General features: G+C 45.6%; 1 protein-coding gene and 1 long non-coding RNA gene across 4 annotated transcripts in view; both read right to left on the bottom strand.

Moving 5' to 3' along the window:
• Positions 1–10,913, bottom strand: part of rfc1 (replication factor C (activator 1) 1) — a 99,290-nt gene extending 88,377 nt beyond the window's left edge. For all 3 annotated transcript variants that reach the window (XM_067988687.1, XM_067988705.1, XM_067988695.1), the window contains exons 1-3: positions 10,837–10,913; positions 2,063–2,191; positions 1,804–1,879 (exon numbers count right to left, since the gene is read on the bottom strand). In XM_067988687.1, coding sequence (XP_067844788.1) covers positions 1,804–1,879; positions 2,063–2,191; positions 10,837–10,839 — 208 coding nt within the window. In that variant the 5' untranslated portion in view covers positions 10,840–10,913. The remainder of the gene's footprint in view (positions 1–1,803; positions 1,880–2,062; positions 2,192–10,836) is intronic.
• Positions 6,858–8,520, bottom strand: LOC137324437 (uncharacterized). Its single transcript, XR_010963613.1, has 2 exons — positions 7,770–8,520; positions 6,858–7,268 (listed from the first exon to the last, which is right to left on the bottom strand). It is a non-coding gene; the product is annotated as an uncharacterized lncRNA (long non-coding RNA).
• Positions 10,914–22,340: the final 11,427 nt, after the last annotated feature.

Raw genomic sequence — 22,340 nt, 5'->3', positions numbered from 1 at the left:
CATCTGTTTTCACTATGGAGAAGGACGATGTAGACATAGAAATACGGCAGGGGGACTGTGATATACTCGAACATATTAACATCGAGCGGGAGGAGGTATTGGCGGTTTTAGCAGGCCTAAAAATGGATAAATCCCCAGGCCCGGACGAAATGTATCCCAGGCTACTGTGTGAGGCAAAGGAGGAGATTGCGGGGGCTCTGACACATATATTCAGAACCTCTCTGGCCACAGGGGATGTGCCAGAGGACTGGAGAACCGCTAATGTAATACCATTATTCAAGAAGGGGAGTAGGGAAAAACCGGGGAACTACAGGCCAGTGAGCCTAACATCAGTGGTAGGAAAATTATTGGAAAAAATTCTGAAGGACAAAATTAGTCTCCACTTGGAGAAGCAAGGATTAATCAGGGATAGTCAACATGGCTTTGTCAAGGGAAGATCATGTCTGACTAATTTGATTGAATTTTTTGAGGGGGTGACTAGGCGTGTGGATGAGGGTAACGCAGTGGATGTGGTATACATGGATTTCAGTAAGGCCTTCGATAAAGTCCCGCACAGGAGACTGGTCAAGAAGGTACGAGCCCATGGAATCCAGGGTGCCTTGGCACTTTGGATACAAAACTGGCTTAGTGGCAGAAGGCAGAGGGTGATGGTCGAAGGTTGTTTTTGTGACTGGAAGCCTGTGGCCAGTGGGGTACCACAGGGATCGGTGCTGGGTCCCTTGCTGTTTGTGGTCTACATTAATGACTTGGATATGAATGTAAAAGGTATGATCAGTAAGTTCGCTGATGATACAAAAATTGGTAGGGTGGTAAATAGCGAGGAGGATAGCCTCAGTCTGCAGGACGATATAGATGGGTTGGTCAGATGGGCGGAACAGTGGCAAATGGAATTTAACCCGGAAAAGTGCGAGGTGATGCACTTTGGAGGGACTAACAAGGCAAGGGAATACACAATGAATGGGAGGACCCTAGGCAAGACAGAGGGTCAGAGGGATCTTGGTGTGCAAGTTCACAGATCCCTGAAGGCGGCGGAACAGGTAGATAAGGTGGTAAAGAAGGCATATGGGATACTTGCCTTTATTAGCCGAGGCATAGAATATAAGAGCAAGGAGGTTATGATGGAGCTGTATAAAACACTGGTTAGGCCACAGCTGGAGTACTGTGTGCAGTTCTGGTCGCCACACTACAGGAAGGATGTGATCGCTTTGGAGAGGGTGCAGAGGAGATTCACCAGGATGTTACCAGGGCTGGAGCGCTTCAGCTATGAAGAGAGACTGGGAAGATTGGGTTTGTTTTCCTTGGAGCAGAGGAGGCTGAGGGGGGACATGATTGAGGTGTACAAAATTATGAGGGGCACAGATAGGATGGATACTAAGGAGCTTTTTCCCTTCGTTGAGGGTTCTATAACAAGGGGACATAGATTCAAGGTAAAAGGCGGGAGGTTTAGAGGGGATTTGAGAAAGAACTTTTTCACCCAGAGGGTGGTTGGAGTCTGGAACTCACTGCCTGAAAGGGTTGTGGAGGCAGGAACCCTCACAACATTCAAGAAGCATTTGGATGAGCACTTGAAATGCCATAGCATACAAGGCTACGGACCAAATGCTGGAATATGGGATTAGAGTAGACAGGGCTGATGGCCGGCGCGGACACGATGGGCCGAAGGGCCTCTATCCGTGCTGTATGACTCTATGACTCTAAAAGTTAGGGGAGGAAGGAAAATTGGGGAGACCAGCTTTCTTCCAGGCAACTCATTCAACAGTGATTATATTTAATGCAGAGAAGGCAATTTCCCCAAAACTTTACCTGAATCATAAATAATGTGCTTTTTCCTGTGTGTTGGCTTTTGTTTTGCTGATATCGAATTAGGCGAACCCTTTCCCTGAAAAAAAAAGCAACAAACCAGTCAGTGTTCACCATTAGATCACATTGGACAGAGTCTTGTCTATATTGCCCATTGCCTTGGATGTAAGTTGGCAGTCCTTGTACCTACACCTTATTTCACTGAAGCATTAATGCCAGTGAAGTATTCTGAACCTTATAAAATGGGCGTAAAGTAACTGACCTTGACATCCGTTTTCTTCTTTGTGTCTGAAGTTCCCCTGCCAACAATTTTTGTTCTGCTGTTCTTTTCCAAAGCCTCACTCCCAGGTTTTTTCCCTGTAGGAAGCCCACTAAAGAATCTTCTGATGTCCTATGAACATAAAATGTTAAAATTCTCACTGCAAAATTCACCAGTTGTTTTAAAGAGATAAATTGTATTTCTATAATAGAAAAACGCAGACTGGTGCACCAACATTCAGACTGAGCTAATAACATATGCACACTAAATGGCCCATCAGTGGCAGAGATCTGAGTTATGAGGGAGCCCTGAAAGAAGCAGACTGATCAGGTGATCTTGGAGATTAAGATAGTGAACAGTATGGAAGGGTAAATCTGGAATATTATTTCAAACTAAATTGCAAGAGTAGGATAAGGGGACATGGCTCCAAACAAATGAAAAGCAAATTTAGAACCGATGCATCACAAAGCTCTTCACCAAGGACTGATTGATACATCAAATGGACCTCCGGGTAGATGACTGGAGGTAAAATTTCTGGAACCATTTTAGAAAAAAATGAGATGCTGTAATTGGGAAGTGCAGGGTCTTTCTGGAACCGAAATGGACAAAATAGGCCAATTTTATGACTTATTCTGGAGTACATGCTGTAAACTAACAGCCAACAGACCTCACACAATAAATCCTAAGACCTGAAGAGAATGTTAATCCCAATTTTTCCCTCTTACCAATTATCTCCACCCTCTCCTGAAAGCTTTAACTCTTCGCTGAGTTGCAGTTCCACAGGTGCTCCCTCACAAAAGTGGTCAATTTTCATGCAGTGAATGTCAGCAGGCTACCCTACCATGGGACTCTCAGCCAAGCCCAATCCTGTCCTCAACAGACATCAGCGCACTCAAACTTCCAGCAGGAGCAGAACTGTTGCAATGTTCCCCTCTCACCATCCCAGCCAAGATAAGCTAACTCCCAGCACCAACCAATGATCAAACCTTTTCAATCTGTGGGTTTTACCTTTCCATTGCCTTAACTAGTTGAGCCATCAAGGGGGAGCAATTAATCCACTCAAGAAAAACACAGGCACAATTCTTTCCTTTCTCAAAAAGAAAATTATTAAGCTGTACAAAATATACCACAACCAAGAAAGTGTGCATAACAGAATACATAGTACTTCCCAATAGAGGTACTATATATTCTGTTATACCACTGGAGATCCTATGCAGTATGGTACAATTGGATGGTATTGCTCAATGAAACACAGGCTGTAAACGTTCCACGGGGTTTCAAAGCCATGTCCTGATTCACCTCTGCTTTCTGTTGTCTCATCTAACTCCCGAATGACCTCTCCGAGGCCTACTATTGAGTAAAAATGGTAGCAGTGAATGGCCCTTTTCGGTTAGTGTTGCTTTCGACAGCAGACTGGACTTAGGCAGCAGCGATGTAACGAATGAAATGGTGTTGCCACCTCCAGAGGTGCCGAGATTCACCTCTGGAAGTGGTTTTCTCTGGAGGCAGTAGCACCACCAGGATTGGGGTTTCGTTCCAGTGGTATGAGGCGGATAGTAAAATGGCAATCAGAAATATGTAGGGATGGAGAGGGGAGTAGGCAAGAGACAGACAATAGAGTATTTTTTTTTAAAAAAGGAACAGCTTCTTTCACTGGATCATAATAAAACAGTATCAGTGACCTGCTTTTCTGACCACCGCACTGAATTCTGCACAGTTCCACAATGTGAGTCTTACTGTGGTTAGTATTAAGAGAGCCCAGAGATTAAGATAAAACACAGTGTATACCATACCTCCACCTGGAGAGAATGTGGAGAAAGTGCAACCCCACACGTCTTCTGAATGGGCCAAAGATCAAAAAGATAACTCACCTCCTTGAGCTCAACAAAACAGTGTATCATGGGACTTCCCTTAAAGAAATTTCCTTATATTCTATGGCGAGAAAGGTTCCAGGGATCCTATTGCTTACAAGTTCATCGTGGTGTATCCCACTGAAATGACCAAAGACACCTCTCCCCAACTCAAACAACGCGAGCACAAATGCAGAAGATGGCTCAATTGGAAGAAATTATTTACTGCCTGATCAGATGGGAGGCGAGAAAGTCTGGCCCTCATTCCTGGAGTATTTCTGACAGCAAGCAATAACATCAACAACCCTAAGCCTAAAGCAGTTGCCGTACATGGATGGGTAAAATTAATAGTAACAACTTGCATTTATATAGCCCCTTTAATGTAGTAAAAATGTCCCAAGGCGGTTCTCAGGGGCATAATCAGACAAAAATTGACACCGAGCCACGAGATATTAGGAGAGGTGACCAAAAGCTTGGTCAAAAAGGTAGGTTTTAAGGAGTGTCTTAAAAAGGAGAGGTAGAGTGGCAGAGAAGTTTAGGGAGGGAATTCTATAGCTTAGGGCTTGGACAGCAGAAGGCACGGCCACCAACGGTAGGGCAAAGGAAATCGGGAATGCAGAAAAGGCCAGAGTTGGAGGAATGCAGAGATCTGGGAGGGTTGTAGGACTGGAGGAGGTTACAAAGATAGGGAGAGGCGAGGCCATGAAGGGATTTGAACACAAGGATGAGAATTTTAAATTCGAAGTGTTGCTGGACCAGGAGCCAATGTAGGTCAGCGAGCACAAGGGCGAGGGGTGACTGGGACTTGGGGTGCGAGTTAGGATACGGGTAGCAGAGTTTTGGATAAGCCCAAGTTTACGGGCTGCAGAGGATGGGAGGCCAGCCAAGACAGCATTGGAATAGTTGAGTCTGGAGGCAACAAAGGCATGGATGAGGTTTTCGACAGCAGATGGGCTGAGGCAGGAGCGTAGATGGACGACCTTAGAGGTAAAAGTAAGGTCTTGATGATGGAGAGGACATGGGGTCGGTAGCTCAGCTCAGGGTCAAACAGAACACAGAGTTTGGTTCAGCCTCAGACGATGGCCAGGGAGAGGGATGGAGTCGGTGGCTGGGGAACGGAGTTTGTGGCGGGGACCAAAGACAATGGCTTCGATCTTCCCAATATTTAATTGAAAGAAATTTTTGCTCATCCAATACTGGATGTCGGACAAGCAGCATGACAATTCAGAGGCAGTGGAGGGGTTGAGAGACATAACAGAGCAACAGAGTACACAATACAATCCATAAAATACACTGGAAGAAAATAATATGCAAAAATCAGGACAGACAGGAAAGCACTAGCTGCCTCCTCCTCCTGCAGGATACAACACCCTTCAAGAACTAGACACCAGCAACAACTACCAGGGTCACCCACATATTAACATTTAGTTAACTAGTCATTCTCTGCAATGAACAGTATGAAAACAATGCTGTGCAACGCAATACTAACGGTGAGATAACTTTAGAACAAAACTAAAAATATCGAGAAACACAGATACACAGCATATCTTTTCTCTCGCTCCACAATTAAAGGCTAAGAGTTTAAAACCATCGAGCTCTATACAACCTAACCACAATCCGATTCTGTATCCTGATTCAAGCGTTCAAAGAGGAGCCCTAGTTTTAATTCAAAGTTTCTCAGTAATAGGTCTGTTGCTAATATTATTTCAATATACAAAAGTGGACATTTCAGTAAAAATATTCCTCAAGCCTAAAATGATAAATGGTGGTATTCCCACTTCCTCCAACATCAACAACTTTTCGTAAGTTGCACTCTCATTCCACACCCTAGACAGGTAAATGACCAGTTTCCGTCAACAGTGCTGTCGAGCCAACAGCTGAGAAGGTGCTAGAGTGGTGTGCAATGACTCACCCAATTATTTCACCAAAGTACATCTCCAGACAGCCTGGCTGAGACTAGGAACTCACCATACAGGCAAGGAGGAAGAACCCATAGCACACAACGCTGCTCAAATAAATTCTTTAAAACTCATAACATACATAAATCTACTACTTTACATATGTTTCGCACAGATACTCCAACCTTCACAAAGTTGAATCAAAAAAAGTCAACAATTTTTTTTTAAACAAAACTTATTGAAGCTATTTTCAGCAACACGTTAATGGAGTACTGCACTGTTCCAATGCAGTGGTCAAGAATGGATGGGAGTCCAGTCAATCGTCTGGTCCACGGGTTATCACATTGGCAGAAAAAAAAATTAAAATCTGACAGGTGGATGATGAGTGAACTGAACCCACCTGTGTCTCTAAGCAACCATTTCAAGAGGCAATAACACTGCTGAGCCCAGTGTACTTATTTCAAAATAAAAAAACCTAGTCAACAAAAAGTTATCAGTAAGTGGTCTCCTGACAGCCCAATAAATTTATCTAGTAAATAGCTGAGTTGTACAGACCAAGAAAGTCTCAGGTTCAATTCCCAGTGTTTGCTGATTCAGCCGGTAAGACACCTCAACTTGGACCCCCTCTTGATTGCTGTCCTGTAACTCCTGCTGAAACTGTATGCGTAGGCATCAGATGAAGACAAGATTGGACTCAATTGTGATGTCCACCTCATAGTTAAACAGCCTGCTGGCACTCATTTTCAAGGCTCACAAATGAATAAAAGGCACTAGGGTGAGGTATTGGAGGGTGACCAGTGCCAGTATAAACATAACCCAGCAAAGTGTCAACACCTTTAAGAACAGGAGGAAAGAACTGAGCTCAGTCCCTCCCTCACCTGTGTCACTTTGTTGATGTACGTTCAATGAAAGCTTCCGACTGGGATAGAAAATCCGGTAGCCTGACATTCCGGAGAGAGAATCCGGTAGCCTGCTATTCCGGAGAGGGCTTACACAGCCTTCAATTTCACAGCTCTGTTGTCAAAAAATGAGAATTCAAAATTCAGGAGATTTTCTAAACTAAGTGTTTATTTTATCTACAAGATCAGCAAAATGTGTTACAGGTCAGTGCAGCGTGTGAATAGAAGCCATGGTGACATTAAAATAAAACACTCAAACTATAGTCAGTCATGACTTATAACAGGTCCTTAATTCAGGAGACACAGACCAGGCTTCAGTCAAACTGACGACTACATTGAGATCAGTTAGTGCCTTCTATATAGGCCAATCCTCCCCGTTGCTCTTCAGTTCACACGAGTGCAGATCCCACCACTCCAGCTTCAGACCGATTCCTCTTCCACTTGTGTTGTCCATTGCCAGTCTCACCTTCACTCACAATGGGATGGTCACATCAATTCACTTTCCAGACAAGGAACATTTCATACTGAGAAAACCAGCATGACTGCTGCAAGATACGTGAACCTAAAATATAAAAGTTTACAAAATGAATCCTGTTTAAATGAAATGTGTTACAGATGATAACATAAATCAAAATTGCATATTCTCAACATCAATTGAACATTTATCTAGCAACTCTGACAGAGGAGATCCTATGCTAAAATTTGACAAATAATATTCCTGTTTTTTATTGCCCATCATCTATGAAATCTTACACTGATCTTGGAGAATGAAGGGTAGAAAAGGAGGAATGGAAGATAAAACTTAGGACAGCTTAAGTAATATTGCAAGCACAGAGCAGGCTGTCTGCCCTTATGGGCTTTTTAAACCAAGGAAGAAGAAAAAAATTGATTGATTCTGCATCAAAATTCCTTCTCGCAAAAATTATAAATTTTGAAATACTTAATCTACACAGGAGAAGCTCTTGATTATGATCTGCCTCCAGTTTCTTCCCCCTCCCAATTCAAATTAGCATTAACACCCTAATTCCAGCAGTTTTTGAAATGATACTATCTACAGTCCTACCTCAACACCACTTGCTGTGAAGGTCCAATTCAGCTCTGCCACAATGTTAAAATAAGGTTTTTTTTCTTCAGGCTGCTTGTTGTCCAGTTTACAATGTCTGTAGTAACGTCGCAGGAGAATAAAGTTGGAAGAGAAAGCAACTTTTCACATCAGGTAGTTCTTTGAACCATGGACAGTTGATATTTCTGAACAACACATCTGTACAATGATGTACAAATACTACAGAATGAGGCCTCTGTTCATTGCACACATTGCACCCATGCAGACAGAAAGGGTTTTTGGCAGAGATAAACAACATAGCACTCCTTTTTTGTCAGCTTGTAGTCTCAATGGAAACAATAGAGCCAGTAGAAAACTGGCAGAGAAACTGCAAGGACATAATCGTTTCTTCAGCACTGGATTCTGTCCTACTGCGATTGACTAACATTCTATGCAACTGTGACCATGGTATGTTATCACTCCTCATCCTCCTGGCAGCATTTGATGTAGACGACCATAACATTCTCCTTCACCATCTCACCTCAATGGCACTACCCTCACGTTGTTCCATTCATACTATCCCACCGCAGCCAACACATCACCTGCGATACATTCTCCTCCAAAGTTCCACCCCTGGCCCTGTCCCATTCCTCACCTACATGTTGTATCTCAGTATCATCTGTAGCATGGGTTCAGTTCTCACACATATGCTGATGATACTTAGCGATGATGACTAATGATGGGGAAATCAAATGGTGGAAGTGGAGACTCTCTCCACTTCCACCATTTGATTTCCCCATCATTAGTCCAAATACCGCTGCACAATGCTGAGCTTCAAATCCAACATCCAATCCATCACCAAGTCCATCTACTTCACGAGTCTCAACCCTTACTGCGCCGTCAATGCCGCTAGAATCCTCATTAATGCCTTGTCACTTTTAGATTCGATTTTTTTCAAAGCACTCAACGGCCTCCCAAGCTCCACCCTGCATACACTCCAGTTCACCAGAAGTCTGTTGCCCACATCCTCGTAAATCCCGCTCACCTTACACCCCATCCTTCACTAGCTTCTCATCCTTCAGCGCATTGACTTCAAAATTCTCATCCGCTTCAGCAATTCATTCCATGGTACCGCTTCACCCAACCACATTCAGGCTTGTGTCCTGACTCGTGCCCACCACTTTTCAAACACTGATTCTCTGACTCCGCCACCATTGGTAGATCCTTCAATCATCTTACTGCCACACTCAAACTTCCTCCCTTCGCATCATTCCATCCCACCGTCACAATCCCCTTTAAAGAACTTATATTTATAAAGCACCTTTCACAACCTCAGATCACTCCAAAGCGCTGTACAGTCAATTAAGTATTTTTTTTTTAAAAGTGTAGTCACTGTTGTAATGTACGAAATGCCACAGCCAATTTGCATACACCAAGGTCCCACATTCAGCAATGTGGTAACGACCAAATAATCTGTTTTAGTGATGTTGGTTGAGGGATAAATATTGGCCAGGACTCCCCTACTCTTCTTCAAAAGAGTTTTTTTTTTATTTGTTCATGGGACGTGGGCATCACTGGCGAGGCCAGCATTTATTGCCCATCCCTATTGCCCAGTGTCATGGGATCTTTTATGTCCACCCGAGAGGGCAAACAGGGCCTCGGTTTAACGTCTCATCTGAAAGATGGCACATCCGATAGTGCCGCACTCCCTCAGTACTGCACTGGAGTGTAAGCCTAGATTTTGTGCTCATCTCTGGAGTGGGACTTGAAACCACAACCTTCTGACTCAGAGGTGACAGTGCTACCAACTGAGCCAAAGTTGAAATCCATGCTGACTCTTTGATCAGCCTATAGTTGTCCAAGTGCTCAGTCTCTGATGATAGATTCAAGTAACTTGTCCACAACTGATGATAAACTCATGAGTCTGTTGTTGTCTGGTTTCTCCTTGGTCGAGTCATAGAAGATTAGGAGCTAGTTAGAATATTGTTGTTACAATTCTGGTTGCAAGAAATTACATCTTTGCACAACTTATACACACACACAGACATATATGAACACACTTATTGACATACAAGTCTGAGAAGTTCCTCTTCAATCCGTAGAGGAAGAGGAAGGAGCTCTCTTAAAAAAGCCTTTGCCCCACTCCTGAACCCTCAGTAGAATACTAAAGTTTAAAAGTTTCAGCCCTTGGAGTTTCTACTCCAGACATGGTCACTTCTGAGATCATCACCCACAACTTTTGATGGAATTCACTGCCCTTCTTTCCCCATCCCTCTGGACCTGCGCCAGGGTGATTCAGCAGTGTGCGGGCGCACAGGCCCAGTTCACTAAAATAGATCACCTTTACTAGATCAACTCTACATAGATCCTTAGGGCTTCCGTGTACAACTCTATTGACCAATTCAGCTCCTTGTCACAGGAAAATTGCCCTTCAGAAGTCATGATTTTCAGCCGGGAAAAAAAAAAGTCCCAGTCAGCTGGACTCACAGGACAGGCAGATATTTCTACAGGCAGCTTTTCAAATGAAGGCTCAATGTCATCTCACCCCAACACACAGGCAGAATATTCACATGAATAAATAAGCTTGACCTGGATTGTGTGCGGTTGGGATTAGCCCAAGACAACAGTCAGAGAGCCATCAGACCCAGTGATGGAAAACCACACCATTGAACCGAGGACACTGAAAACATCCGCCACTCAGAGAGACATTAACATAAAAATAAACGTCACGAGGGCGACGGAAGTTCGTCCAAGAAAGAGGCGCGGACCCGGGAGAGACCTGCGGAGAGTCCCTAAAATCAGAGCCTGGAACAGGGCGAGGGAGCGGCCGGAACCTCAGACACCCCTCCCCGGCCCGGCCCCAGCCCCGCCGCTCCCGCCCAGCTTCACGTGAACACTGGGCCCCGAGCTACAGCCGCCGACCCCGGGCCGGAGCCGCTCTGCGGGCAGCAAAAGGCCCCCAACCCCGCGTACAGAGGCTTCTCCCGGTCAGCGCTGGCTGGCTGGCTGGCTGCAGCCCAGGGCCCGCCGCTCTCGCCTGAGCCCCTGCTGCCGGCGCGATGCGCGATGCCCGGTCCCCGCCGCTCACCATGTCGCCGTCCCTCCGCCACTAACATTTGGCGCCAACAATTTCAACGCGCAGGCGTGAGACGCATGGGAATGACGTCAGACTCAGCTGGCAGCCGAGCCCGGATCAGGAGACGTTTGAGTGACAGGAGGAACCTGGGTCATTGAGCAGGCCTGCGGTGCAGCTTTATTATAGACAATGGTGCAATGTCCCTGACCGTCCTGCAAATGTCATACCGAGATTTAGTTCAGGCCAGGTTAAAACACTCACTTAAACTGTTCACTACCCTCTGCATTAGCTAATTTTGTATCCCTGCTGCCGCTGTCTCTTTAAACCCATGGGCTTCAAATTTTGCTAACAAGTCTATTATGTGGTATTTTATTAAATGCCTTTTGAAAGTCCACATACACAACATCAACTACACTACCCTCATCTACCCTCTCCCTTCATCAAAGAACTCAATCAAGTTAGTCAAACATGATTTTCCTTTAACAAATCTGTACTGACTTTCATTTATTAGCCCATACTTTTCCAAATGCCAATTAATTTTGTCTGGGTTTATTGTCTCTGCAAGTTTTCCCACCACCGATGTTAGGCTGACTGGCCTGTAATTGCTGGGTTTATCCCTCTCCCATTTTTTGAACAGGGTTGTGACATTTGCAATCCTCCAGTCCTTTGGCACTCCCCAATATCTAAGAAGGATTGGAAGATTGTGGCCAGAGCCTCCTCAATTTCCACTCTTACTTCCCTCAGTAACCTAGGATGCATCCCATCTGGACCGAGTGAATTTTCTACTGAGTACCTCTTTATTTATTTTTATCCTATCCGATATCGCTTCTACCTCCTCCTTTACTGCTACATTGGCAGCATCCTCTTCTCTAGTGAAGATTGATGCAAAGTATTCATTTAGTATCTCAGCCATAACCTCCTCCTCCAAAAAAAAATCTCCTTTTTGTCCCTAATCAGTCCCACCCTTCCTTTTTTTTTGTAGCCCGTGGGCCTCGGACTGTGCCTCAGGCTGATTGGGACATTTTTTTTTTCTCTTCCAAATTACCAAATTAGGCCCCCCTTTTATAAGAAGGGGTGTAGGGTGTGCTTAAAAACTAAAAACCCAAAGAACCAAAACCAAGTTTTCAAATTAAAATTTTATTCTCCTCGCTCAGGATGCACTCCAGCCCCTGCGGTGCCCACCGGTCGCGGAAAGCCTCAAGCGTACCGGCAGACACCGCGTGCTCCATCTCCGGGGCCACCCGGGCGCGGAGCAGTCCGCGGAAGAGAGGCAGACAGGCCGAGCGACCGCCCCCACGGGCCGCGACCAACCTGGACCTGTGGATAGCCACCTTGGACAGGCCCAGGAGCAGGCCCACGAGGACGTCCACCGACCTGCCCGCCCCCCTCCTCACCGGGCGGCCAAAGATCAGAAGCGTCGGACTGAAATGCAGCCAGAACTTGAGGAGCAGCCCCTCCAAATAATGAAACAGGGGCTGCAGTCTCTCACACCCGGTGAACATGTGGAAGACGGACTCCTCCAGACCGCAAAAATTGCAAGCAGCCTGGGTGTCTGTAAAATGGCGTAAACGCCGATTGCACGGGACTGCTCCGTGCAACACTCTCCACCCCAGATCCCCAAAGTAACACGGGAGACCCCTGTGTAGAGAGCCTCCCACTGGGGACCCCCGCCTCCGCCGGATGGCAGGATGGCACGCCAGGGCGTGTCCGGGCGAGAGACGAGGGCGAGGAAGTGGAGAGTGTGCAGGAGCAGCCCGTACAGGAAATCCCTCCGCGCGGAGTGAAACGGCACGGAGGGAATTTCCGAGAGACGGCTCAAGTTGTGAGGCGCAGCCCTCCGAGGGAGGTTTCGGGGCCTGGCGCTGATGAGGAATTCCGTCCGAACAGGGGTCAGGTCAGACGGGATGGCTCCACACACTTGAGCCGCCTCCACACCCCGAGTGGAGTCAGGGCCGAGCGCCGATTTCAACGCCTGGATGGCGGCGGCCGCGTCCCTGGCAAGCCACGAGGACATCCGAGCGGCCTCCCACCCTTCCTTTGATTACCCTTTTACCATTTATATGTTTATAAAAGGCTTTTGGATTCATTTTATGCTAGCCACTAATCTATTCTCATACTGTCGATTTGTCTCTCATTTCCTTTTTTAGATCTCCTCTGTACTTTCTGTATTCAGCCTGGTTCTCTACTTTATTATGAACCTTACATTTGTCATAAGCCTCCTTTTTCTGTTTCATTTTAATCTCTATATCTTTAGTCATCCAGGGAGCTCTAGTTTTGGATGCCCTTCCTTTCCCACTCGTGGGAATGTGTCTAGTCTGTACCCAAACCATCTCCTCCTTGGAGGCCTCCCATTGTTTAATTACTGTTTTGCCTACCAATTTTTAATTTTTAATCCACCTGGACAAGTTTCCCCTTTTAACTCACTGAAATTAGCCCTCCTCCAGTTAAATATTTTTACACTTGATTGTTCCTAGTCCTTTTCCATAACTATTCTAAACCTAATGATATTATGATCACTGTTCCCCAAATGCTCCCCCACTGAAACATGCTCCACTTGCTCTACTTCATTCCCCAGAACTAGATCCAGCACTGCTGCCTCCTTGTTGCGCTGGAAACACTAATCAAGAAAGTTCTCTTGTACACATTTCAGGAATTCCTCCCCCTTTTTGTCCTTTACACTGTTACCACCCCAGTCTATATTGGGATAATTGAAGTCCCCCATTATCTCTACTCTATAGTTCTTGCATCTTTCTGTAATTTGCCTGCAAATTTGCTCCTCGATCTCCTCCCTACTATTTGGTGACCTGTAGTATACACCCAGTAGCGTAATTGCTCCTCTAATGTTCCTTAATTCTAACCAAATAGATTCTGTCTTTGACCCCTCAACTACATCATCCCTTTCCAGTCCTATAATAGTGTCTTTGATCAGTACTGTCACCTCCCTCCTGTCTTTCCTTCCCTATATTTCCTGAATACCTTGTAGCCAGGAATATTAAATCCTCAATCCTCCCCTTCTTTGATCCAGGTCTCTGTTATATCATAGTCCCATGAGGTGACTTGTGCCTGCAGCTCACCAAATTTATTTACCACGCTACATGCATTTACGCACATGCACTCCAAACTCATCTTAGACTGCTTTGCATTTGCCCACTGTCTGATCCCTCCTATTTCTGAACTGTTCTTTACTTTAGTGCTATTTGTCTCTCCCAGTCCTCTGTGTACTTTGTTTCTCCTCTCTAATATTTTATCCTGCTGCCCAAGCCCCTGCCAAATTAGTTTAAACCCTCCCCCACTGCACTAGTTAACCTCCCCGTGAGGACATTGGTCCCAACTCTATTGAGGTGCAACCTGTCCATTTTGATCAGATCCCTCCTGCCCCACTCTGCAGTCCTTTGCCCCACGGAGCCATGCTCTGGACTGCACTCCTTCAAGGTGTTGTCACCCTCGTTGGTATTCAATACTGAAAACTGGTCAGTCAGTGAGTGACACACTCCCGGAGCATTCCTGCCTCTTCCTATCCTGCTGGATGGTCACCCACTTACTGTCCTGAGCTCTATGTGGCTGCAGGGTGATTACATCCTGGAACGTACGATCCAGGAAATTCTCAGCCTTCCGTATGCCCTGCATTGATTCCAGCCACTCCTCAAGCTCAGAAACCGTGAGCTCGAGCTCAAGCAGCCAGAGGCACTTCCTACACACATGGTCACCTAGGACACCTGAAGTGTCCTGGAATTCCCACATGGCGCAGGAATTGCAGGCAACAGGTTTCAGCTGTCCCTTCTATTTAGCGTCTACTTATGTTATATATATATATGCCTCTTATGTTATTTATATGTTTTATCATAGTACCCCTTTCACTCCTATTTATTATTTCTTTATTTACGTTTTTCAAGATAATTATTTCTCAATCAATGATAACCATCTGCATTTACTCCATCTCACTCTTGCTAATCATAAATATTACTGCTCAAAAAAAATCCAATATTGATGTTGCTGATTCTGTCTCATTGATCCGGAGCTGAAATATTATTAACTCCAGTTTTTAAATCCTTAAATTATGCATTTAGTTTATGCATCCGTGCTTTCTCAAGTTATTTTCTACACTATGTTTTTAAGAAATGTGTATAAAGTTCAGCAATTTCATAGAATTGCACAGTTTTTATCACATTTGTTTCCCTGCAATATTCCAGAAGCACGCCTCAAATAGCAAAAACATGAAAATAGGAACACAATCAAGTTTCCTGATTTTCACAGACCCTCTTGTACTGCGTATATTGTTATGAAAAGGTTTTTTGAGTCCACTGAACAATGGAACAGCAGGTCTAAGGTTCGTGCCCATAATACTCCACATGATGAGTTTCTGATCTCGACTGATAGAAAGAATCAGAGGGCCAGTCACTCTTGGTTACTCTCAACTGTAATATTCAACAGCAGAGCAACATTGGCAGAGAATTAAGAGCAAGGTCATGATTTTAGCATGGTGGCGGGAAGTCAACGGGTGGGTGGATTTGCCGTGGGGAACCCGGAAACAAAGTGAGCACGTTTAAATCTGCGATCGTATCTCAATTGCAGTCAATTATCTTTGCTTTCGGGTTTCGCGTCTTAAAGGGCCAGTCCAAGAATGGATTTTGAAGGAGAAATGGAGTCCAGGAGAGCAAAAGCAGCACCTAAATTTACCAATGCTTCATTGAAAGTACTGCTGGGTGCAGTGAGAAGCAGGAGGGAGGTAATTTACCCAAGCAATGGGAGGAAGAAACAGGAGAGGGAGCCCAGTGCCCAGGATTTGGCTGCAGTACAGTGAGCGGTTTAATGACCTGACCAGGAAAAATGAGTAGATTTGCTGATTCGCTCACATCCTGTGAAATGCAACACCCCCCCCCCCCTCACTGTGTTGGCATGCCTACTCCATCACATCACTCCTCAGACTCACTTAAGTTTCAGCATCAACTAACCTTCACTTTCTATGCACTTCCTTACCTCCCCATTAATGTACCCACCACTGCCACTCACCCAATTCTGATGCAATGTGATGCAACTGTCTGATAGTCACCCTCTGATGCATCTGTTTCATGGTCAGCCTCATCCAAAGCAATGGATGAGGCTGACCATGAAACAGATGCATCAGGGTGAATACATCACCTTCAGTCACTCACAGGTCTATTCTTACCTTGTAGAAGAAGACAGCGCAAAATGCAAGGGAGAGGACGAGGACTGGAGGTGGACCACCACAAATAGTCCAGCTCACAAATGAGGAGGAGACGGCCACGGAGATAATTCGGACCGTTGCATGCTTATCCATCAGAGGTGAAGAGACTGGCAACCCGCAGACGGTCGGTGACAGAATTTTAACATCCTTCACACCCATGTTGAATTGATTTTTTTTATCAATGGTTGAACTGTTCCAGACCTCAGTATGGTCATTGGAAAGTTTGTCACTTTTCCGATGAATAATTAATATCGGCCTCTGTTGTCTTCAGGGGCCTTCATGCCTTGAAGAGGAAAGTGCCGAAATGGAAGAAAGCGATTCCTCAAAGGATTTCATTCCTTCTGAGGGTGCACCTTCACATGACATACAGCCATGCACCAGCGCAAATACTGGCACTTCAGTGGGTCATGTTAGATGGTTAGTTGGGTTGTCACCTGGTGATTCATTACTCACAGTGAGCACGAGCAGACACCGGTGGCAGGGGCAGCTGTGGAGAGACCGCATCAGAGGGAGCACTCGTCTCCAAGCTCTGCTCAGCTGGACATGGGTGCTGAACCCCGGGGGCCATTGTTGAGAATGAGAATGATTGAGGTACAGCTGCACCTTTGCGAGGTACTGGAAAATGTGCCACGCACAGTCTCCACAATAGCGGAGAAGATGTAGGAGTCCAAATCCATCGCTAGTGGATTAGTGGCGCAGGTAAGTGTGGGAATGCCCGTGATGGAGAGATTGGCAGCCTCCATTGAGATTCAAGCACTGCTCTCAAATGAGTCCATGCAGGCCCTGACAACGGCTGTGCAGACTCTGGATGCCAACGTGTCTGCCACTTTAAACAGTTGGACAGATAATTTAGCTGTGGCCTTAGAATATGGCACATTTGCTTACCAGCTTGCCTGGCCAGCAGAGTGGTGGGAGTAACGTTGTGCTGGCCCGGGAGAGTGGTGATGGCAAAAGGGGACATGGAAGTGGGGACTCCACTCAAAGCGCTCCCACATCTCACCCATTGCCCCCTCCTCAACCAGTATCCGAAATGCTGCCTCCTCTCCTGATGTCCGAGTCTGCCCCTGCACAAGTGCAGGTGGAGCAATCTTTGACGGGGCCCTCACGGGCTCCAAAACCCAGAGGGCGTAGGCCGAGAACATCTCAGCAGTCAGGGCAGGGATCTGAGCAACCTGCCACTACCTCGGCTGAAGCCATAGGGGATGTACCACATAGAAGCAGTAGTAAGAGAAAGGCTAAGCAATTGTAATTCACCAAGGGTATGCACAAGAGTGTTTGATGAGCTGTCATGTTGTTAATTTATATATTTTTTTTGCGACGGCACATTAAATTTAATCATTATCACTGCCATGCCTTGGTCATTCTTGAGTCGCTTTTGTGAAAACGCCCTTTCATGTGCTTCATCATGAACGCCAAGACATGATGCCACCCATTGAGCGTGTGTGCAATGGGTGTATGTGTGGTTAAAGGACTGTTTTGTGCTAACGGAGGGTGGGGGTTTGTTCCAGGCGGCCTGAGTATTTCAAAGTCTTCAATTTGCACATCTCATTATGAGAACCTGTTAGAGATGTGGGAATCCGTGGCAGCACGGGCAGCCACGTGCACTGCTGCTCTGGCGATGGGTTCCCTATCTTCATTTTCTTCCTCCTCCTCATCCTCCTCCTCATCCTTCTCCTCCTCCTCCTCTTCCTCCTCCTCTTCCTCTTCTTCAATGTTGCCGCCAGATGAGGATGCTTCATGAGCACCTTCAATCTCCTCCACCTGTGAGCTATGTTATGCAGGACGCAGCACACGACTATTATTCTGCACACCCTCGTCGGCAAGTACTGAAGGGCTCCCCCAGATCTAACCAGGCACCTGAAGCGTATCTTCAACATTCCCATGGCCGGCTGAATGACACACCTGGTGGTGATGTGGCTCTGGTTGTACCACTGCTGTGCCTTGTTGGTGGGGTTTCTCACAGGCATCATGAGCCACGTCTGTAGGGGATATCCCTGGTCGCCAAGGAGCCAGCCCATAAGTCTGTCTTCTGTGTGGAAGAGGTCCGGGATGTTGGGCTCATGCAAAATGAATGAATCACGGCACACAACTGCAGAAATCTCTTCCTGTGGTCGCTACCAGCTGTGCATTGATGGAGTGATATCCCTTTCGGGTGATAAATAACCCTGGCTCTTGTGGAGTTCCTCGGATCGCTACATGTGTGCAATCAATTACGCCCTGCACCCGTGGGAAGCCAGCCAGAGAGCTGAAGCCCACTGTCCTCTGAATCTGTCTGATGTCGTTGCGGAGGAAGTTGACGTAGTCAGATGCCCTGGTAAACAAGCCATCCATTATCTGTCGTATACACTTGTGTGCAGACAACTGAGACACCCTGGAGTTGTCACTGGTGGAGCCCTGGAAGGATCCGGAGGCGAAGAAATTGAGGGCAGCGGTGACTTTAATTGCGACGGCCAACGCATGGCCACCAGGTCGAACCGGGAGCAGCTCTTCATGAAGGAGCGTGCAGATGTCTGCGACCATCTGCCGACTAAATCTGAGCTTTCGTAGGTGCTGCTTCTTAGAGAGGTCCAGGACGCTCAGCCTCTGCCTGTAGACCCTCACACGTGGGTAGTGCCTCCTGTGACCTCGGCCCCTCTGTTGGTCCCATCTCTGCTCTTCTCCAGGTCCTTGTTGCACGCCTGGGTCTTGTGGACCTGCAGATCCCAGAACTGCACACATGCCCGGTGATGGTGATGTGTCTCCTCCTCAGGTGTACTGTGGAATACATCCAATGCCTCCCCCATCCTGATCTTGTCAGTTTGAAGGGCTCCAAAATGTACATAAATTTGTCTTAACACAAGAATTCTCAATCTCAACAAAGAAATCTCAGTCTAAACACAAAGAACTCCCAGCCAAACATTTGTTTGAGAGAACTGAGTGTCCTGCTCCAAACCTCACCTTTTATTAAGATTAAAGTCACCGCTGCCCTCAATTTCTTCGCCTCCGGATCCTTCCAGGGCTCCACCAGTGACAACTCCAGGGTGTCTCAGTTGTCTGCACACAAGTGTATACGACAGATAACGGATGGCTTGTTTACCAGGGCATCTGACTACGTCAACTTCCTCCGCAACGACATCAGACAGATTCAGAGGACAGTGGGCTTCAGCTCTATTTAAAGGGCCAAATGAGCTTCGGCTGCAGTTCGCCTGCGTGTTTCAGAAGCCATGGGAGACACGTTCAGGAGTCGTTAAATCCGTTTCTGTTGCAGAATCCACAAAAAGTAAATTACCTAAAGTGTTCAACTACCTGAATTGGCCCTTTAAATATCGGCCCGCCGGCTTTAAGTGGGGACGGAACTTCCGAGTTTCTGTTGCGCGCTTGCATCCAAAAGCGGCTGGGTTAAATCTGTTAAAATTATCCGCAAGTCTCCAACTTACTCCCTTGGTCAGGGATGGTGAATAAATTGAGAAGAGGGAAAACAGGGAGGGGTAAATATAAATGAAAATTAAATTAGAAAAAAATCAGTGTATTTACTTATAATATTCTCTGCAGAATTTTTATCATAAGTTTTAGTTTGATAAATATAAATGACTGCTGCAAACCCAGGTGCTTTTTCAGGTTCAGTTGATGTGTAGTCCACTGGGCCGTTACTGTATATAAGACCATAAGAGATAGGAGCAGGAGTAGGCCATTCGGCCCCTCGAGCCTGCTCCACCATTTAATGAGATCATGGCTGATCTGATTTTTACCTCAACTCCACTTTCCCGCCCTTTCCCCATATCTTTTGACTCCCTTGCTGATCAAAAATTTGTCTAACTGAGCCTTGAATGTATTCAATGACTCAGCCTCCACAGCTTTTTGGGGTAAAGAATTCCAAAGATTCACGACCCTCTGGGAGAAGAAATTCCTCCTCATTTCCATCTTAAACAGGCAACCCCTTATTCTGAGACTATGCCCCCTAGTTTTAGATTCCCCCATGAGGGGTAACATCCTCTCAGCATCTACCCTATCGAGTAAAAGAACCAAACATTACAGTGGTACCTTGAAGGTGTACAAATGCATGCAGGACAATGATCACTTGAGTCAATACTTTATTTGACAACAAAATGCAGAATGTTGCATTGTAGTTTTAAAGGTGTAAACTCCATGACAGATTCATGGGGATTACCTGAAAAGTGAAAGTTCTGTTCAATAGAAATCACAAATCTAAAAGAACTTTTAATTTACACCCAAGATATTATTGAATTTTCATCAAAGCAAGAATTTATTTGATCATATTTGAAATGCAATGCAAATCCAAATTAATTTTATCAAAATATAAATATGATGTATGGTTCTTCCTACCCTCTTTGGTTGCCTGCATCTGTTTTGTGCTGTGGAAGAGATATTGGATATAGTATTAGCTGTATTTGAATTCTATGTAAAATAATGGAATTGATTAAGAAGGAATAAGCATGAGGATCACCTGTACAATAAGAACTTGTAAACAGCAGTCAATAGAGCTTTAGAAGGTAAAAATCCAAATGACCAATCTCCTTGATTTCTATGAGGAAGTGACAACTCAAGTGGCCAGTGGTAAACCTACAACGTTGTGCACTTTAACTTCCAAAACCCAAACACCCTGGAATCACTTAAGAAACAAATATGGGCAGCAATGGTGGGGGGAAATGTAGGGTCTTTCAGGAGGAATGATTTAAGTTTGGCCAAATGGCCTTCCTCATCCATCAGCATCTTGTCATCTTGTAAGGACTGACCTGTCTGTTCTGGGCATTGCTGAAATGTGCTCCTTTTCACATTGTGTTGATATTGTGTTGTTGTCAGACTCACCTCGTGATCTAGTGCACTCCACTCGTCATTTTGGCTTATAAAGCAGAATGACAGTAGGCTTTCAAATGCTGGAAAAACAAAGTGTAAAAACAAATCAAAGTTTCCTGGGGGTCATGACCGCAGAACCCTCCAGGAAATAGTTTATGCATCACTGCAGCTCACCTACCCCAGCAAAAATCTACATCCACCACTGCAAAGATTGCACTTATGTGTATTTCAGTTCCCCCCCAACCCCCCGTAATACAACCGAGTATAGCTGCAGCTTATGTCCTGACATGCTCATGTCCTACTGCACTTCCATTGCAACTGATTCAATCTGTTTATCATAGGTGCGACTGTCGGGTTTTAATTTTCATAGAAAAAGAATCTGAATTGTGGAATGTGAAATCAAAAAACTAAATCCTGAAATCCAATATAATTAAAAAGCAATTTAGCTTATTCAGTCACCTTCAAACAGTGGCCTTAGCAATAGGCCTTTATCCAGGAGAGGAAACCATTAAACAGATGAGAACTCTTCATGGATAGGTTGATTTTGAATGCCTCTTGTAGCCATCACTGAGAAGTCCTCCAAGTGATAGTTGTCATGCTGATCCATTAAATGCTGCCCTACCTCCAAAGCAGCTGGAGGCACCTCCCCAGGAATCTCCATGCCCAGACCTTTTTTGGTTCGCGAAGTACTGCAGGGCACAGCAAGGTACAACCATGCAGGACACACTAGGGAACATATTAGAGACCCCTTGCTTATCATTCAAGGTAGTAAAAGCTTAAGACGCCTATGGTTTTCTCTATCATAGCTCTAGAAGGAGCATGTGCCTCGGTGTAGCACTCCTCAGCTACTGTTCTTGCTACTCATAGAGGAGTCATTATCCATGACAGCAAGGGGAATGCTTTGTCACCCACAAGCCATCTGGTTACTTGACTGTATTTCTAAAGAGCTCAGGGAGGACAGAATTCCGGTGAGTGGTGGCATCTTGACAACTTCCAAAAAAACTTGCACTAACGTGGAGAGTTCTTTGCATGTGGTCACACAAGCTGGACATTCAGGGAGCGGACCCCATTTCTATTCACAAAGTTCAGGGGGTTTACTGTAGGAGCTCACAATGCAATCTGGGGGCCATCTATTGTACTCTGCACTTGGGGAACCCCGACAACACAATAAAACTGTCTGGCCCTTCCATGCTGCTGCTTTACTGTTGTAACAAATTGGATGAATTCCCCAGTGCATTCTCCTCAAATGCTGCCTCACTCACCTTTCCTCCATCCTGTATTGCTCCTCTGTCTCCATTAAAATGGAAAACAAGGGAATCCCATAACTCTCAGTCTCAGAATCTCTTACTGTGGTGCAAGGAAAAATATCCTGGTGGTCTCATAGGCCTTCAGTCTGTCAGGGTTGTAACTCAGTTAGCAGGTTGTAACTAGTGGGGTGCCGCAAGGATCGGTGCTTGGGCCTCAGCTGTTTGCAATGACTTAGATGAAGGGACCAAGTGTAATGTATCCAAGTTTG

The sequence above is a fragment of the Heptranchias perlo genome, chromosome 1 (assembly GCF_035084215.1).
Source record: "Heptranchias perlo isolate sHepPer1 chromosome 1, sHepPer1.hap1, whole genome shotgun sequence".
In the NCBI taxonomy this organism is placed as follows: Eukaryota; Metazoa; Chordata; class Chondrichthyes; order Hexanchiformes; family Hexanchidae; genus Heptranchias; species Heptranchias perlo.
The sequence above is the reverse complement of the archived record's forward strand: the minus strand, read 5'-3'. Positions and strand labels throughout refer to the sequence as shown.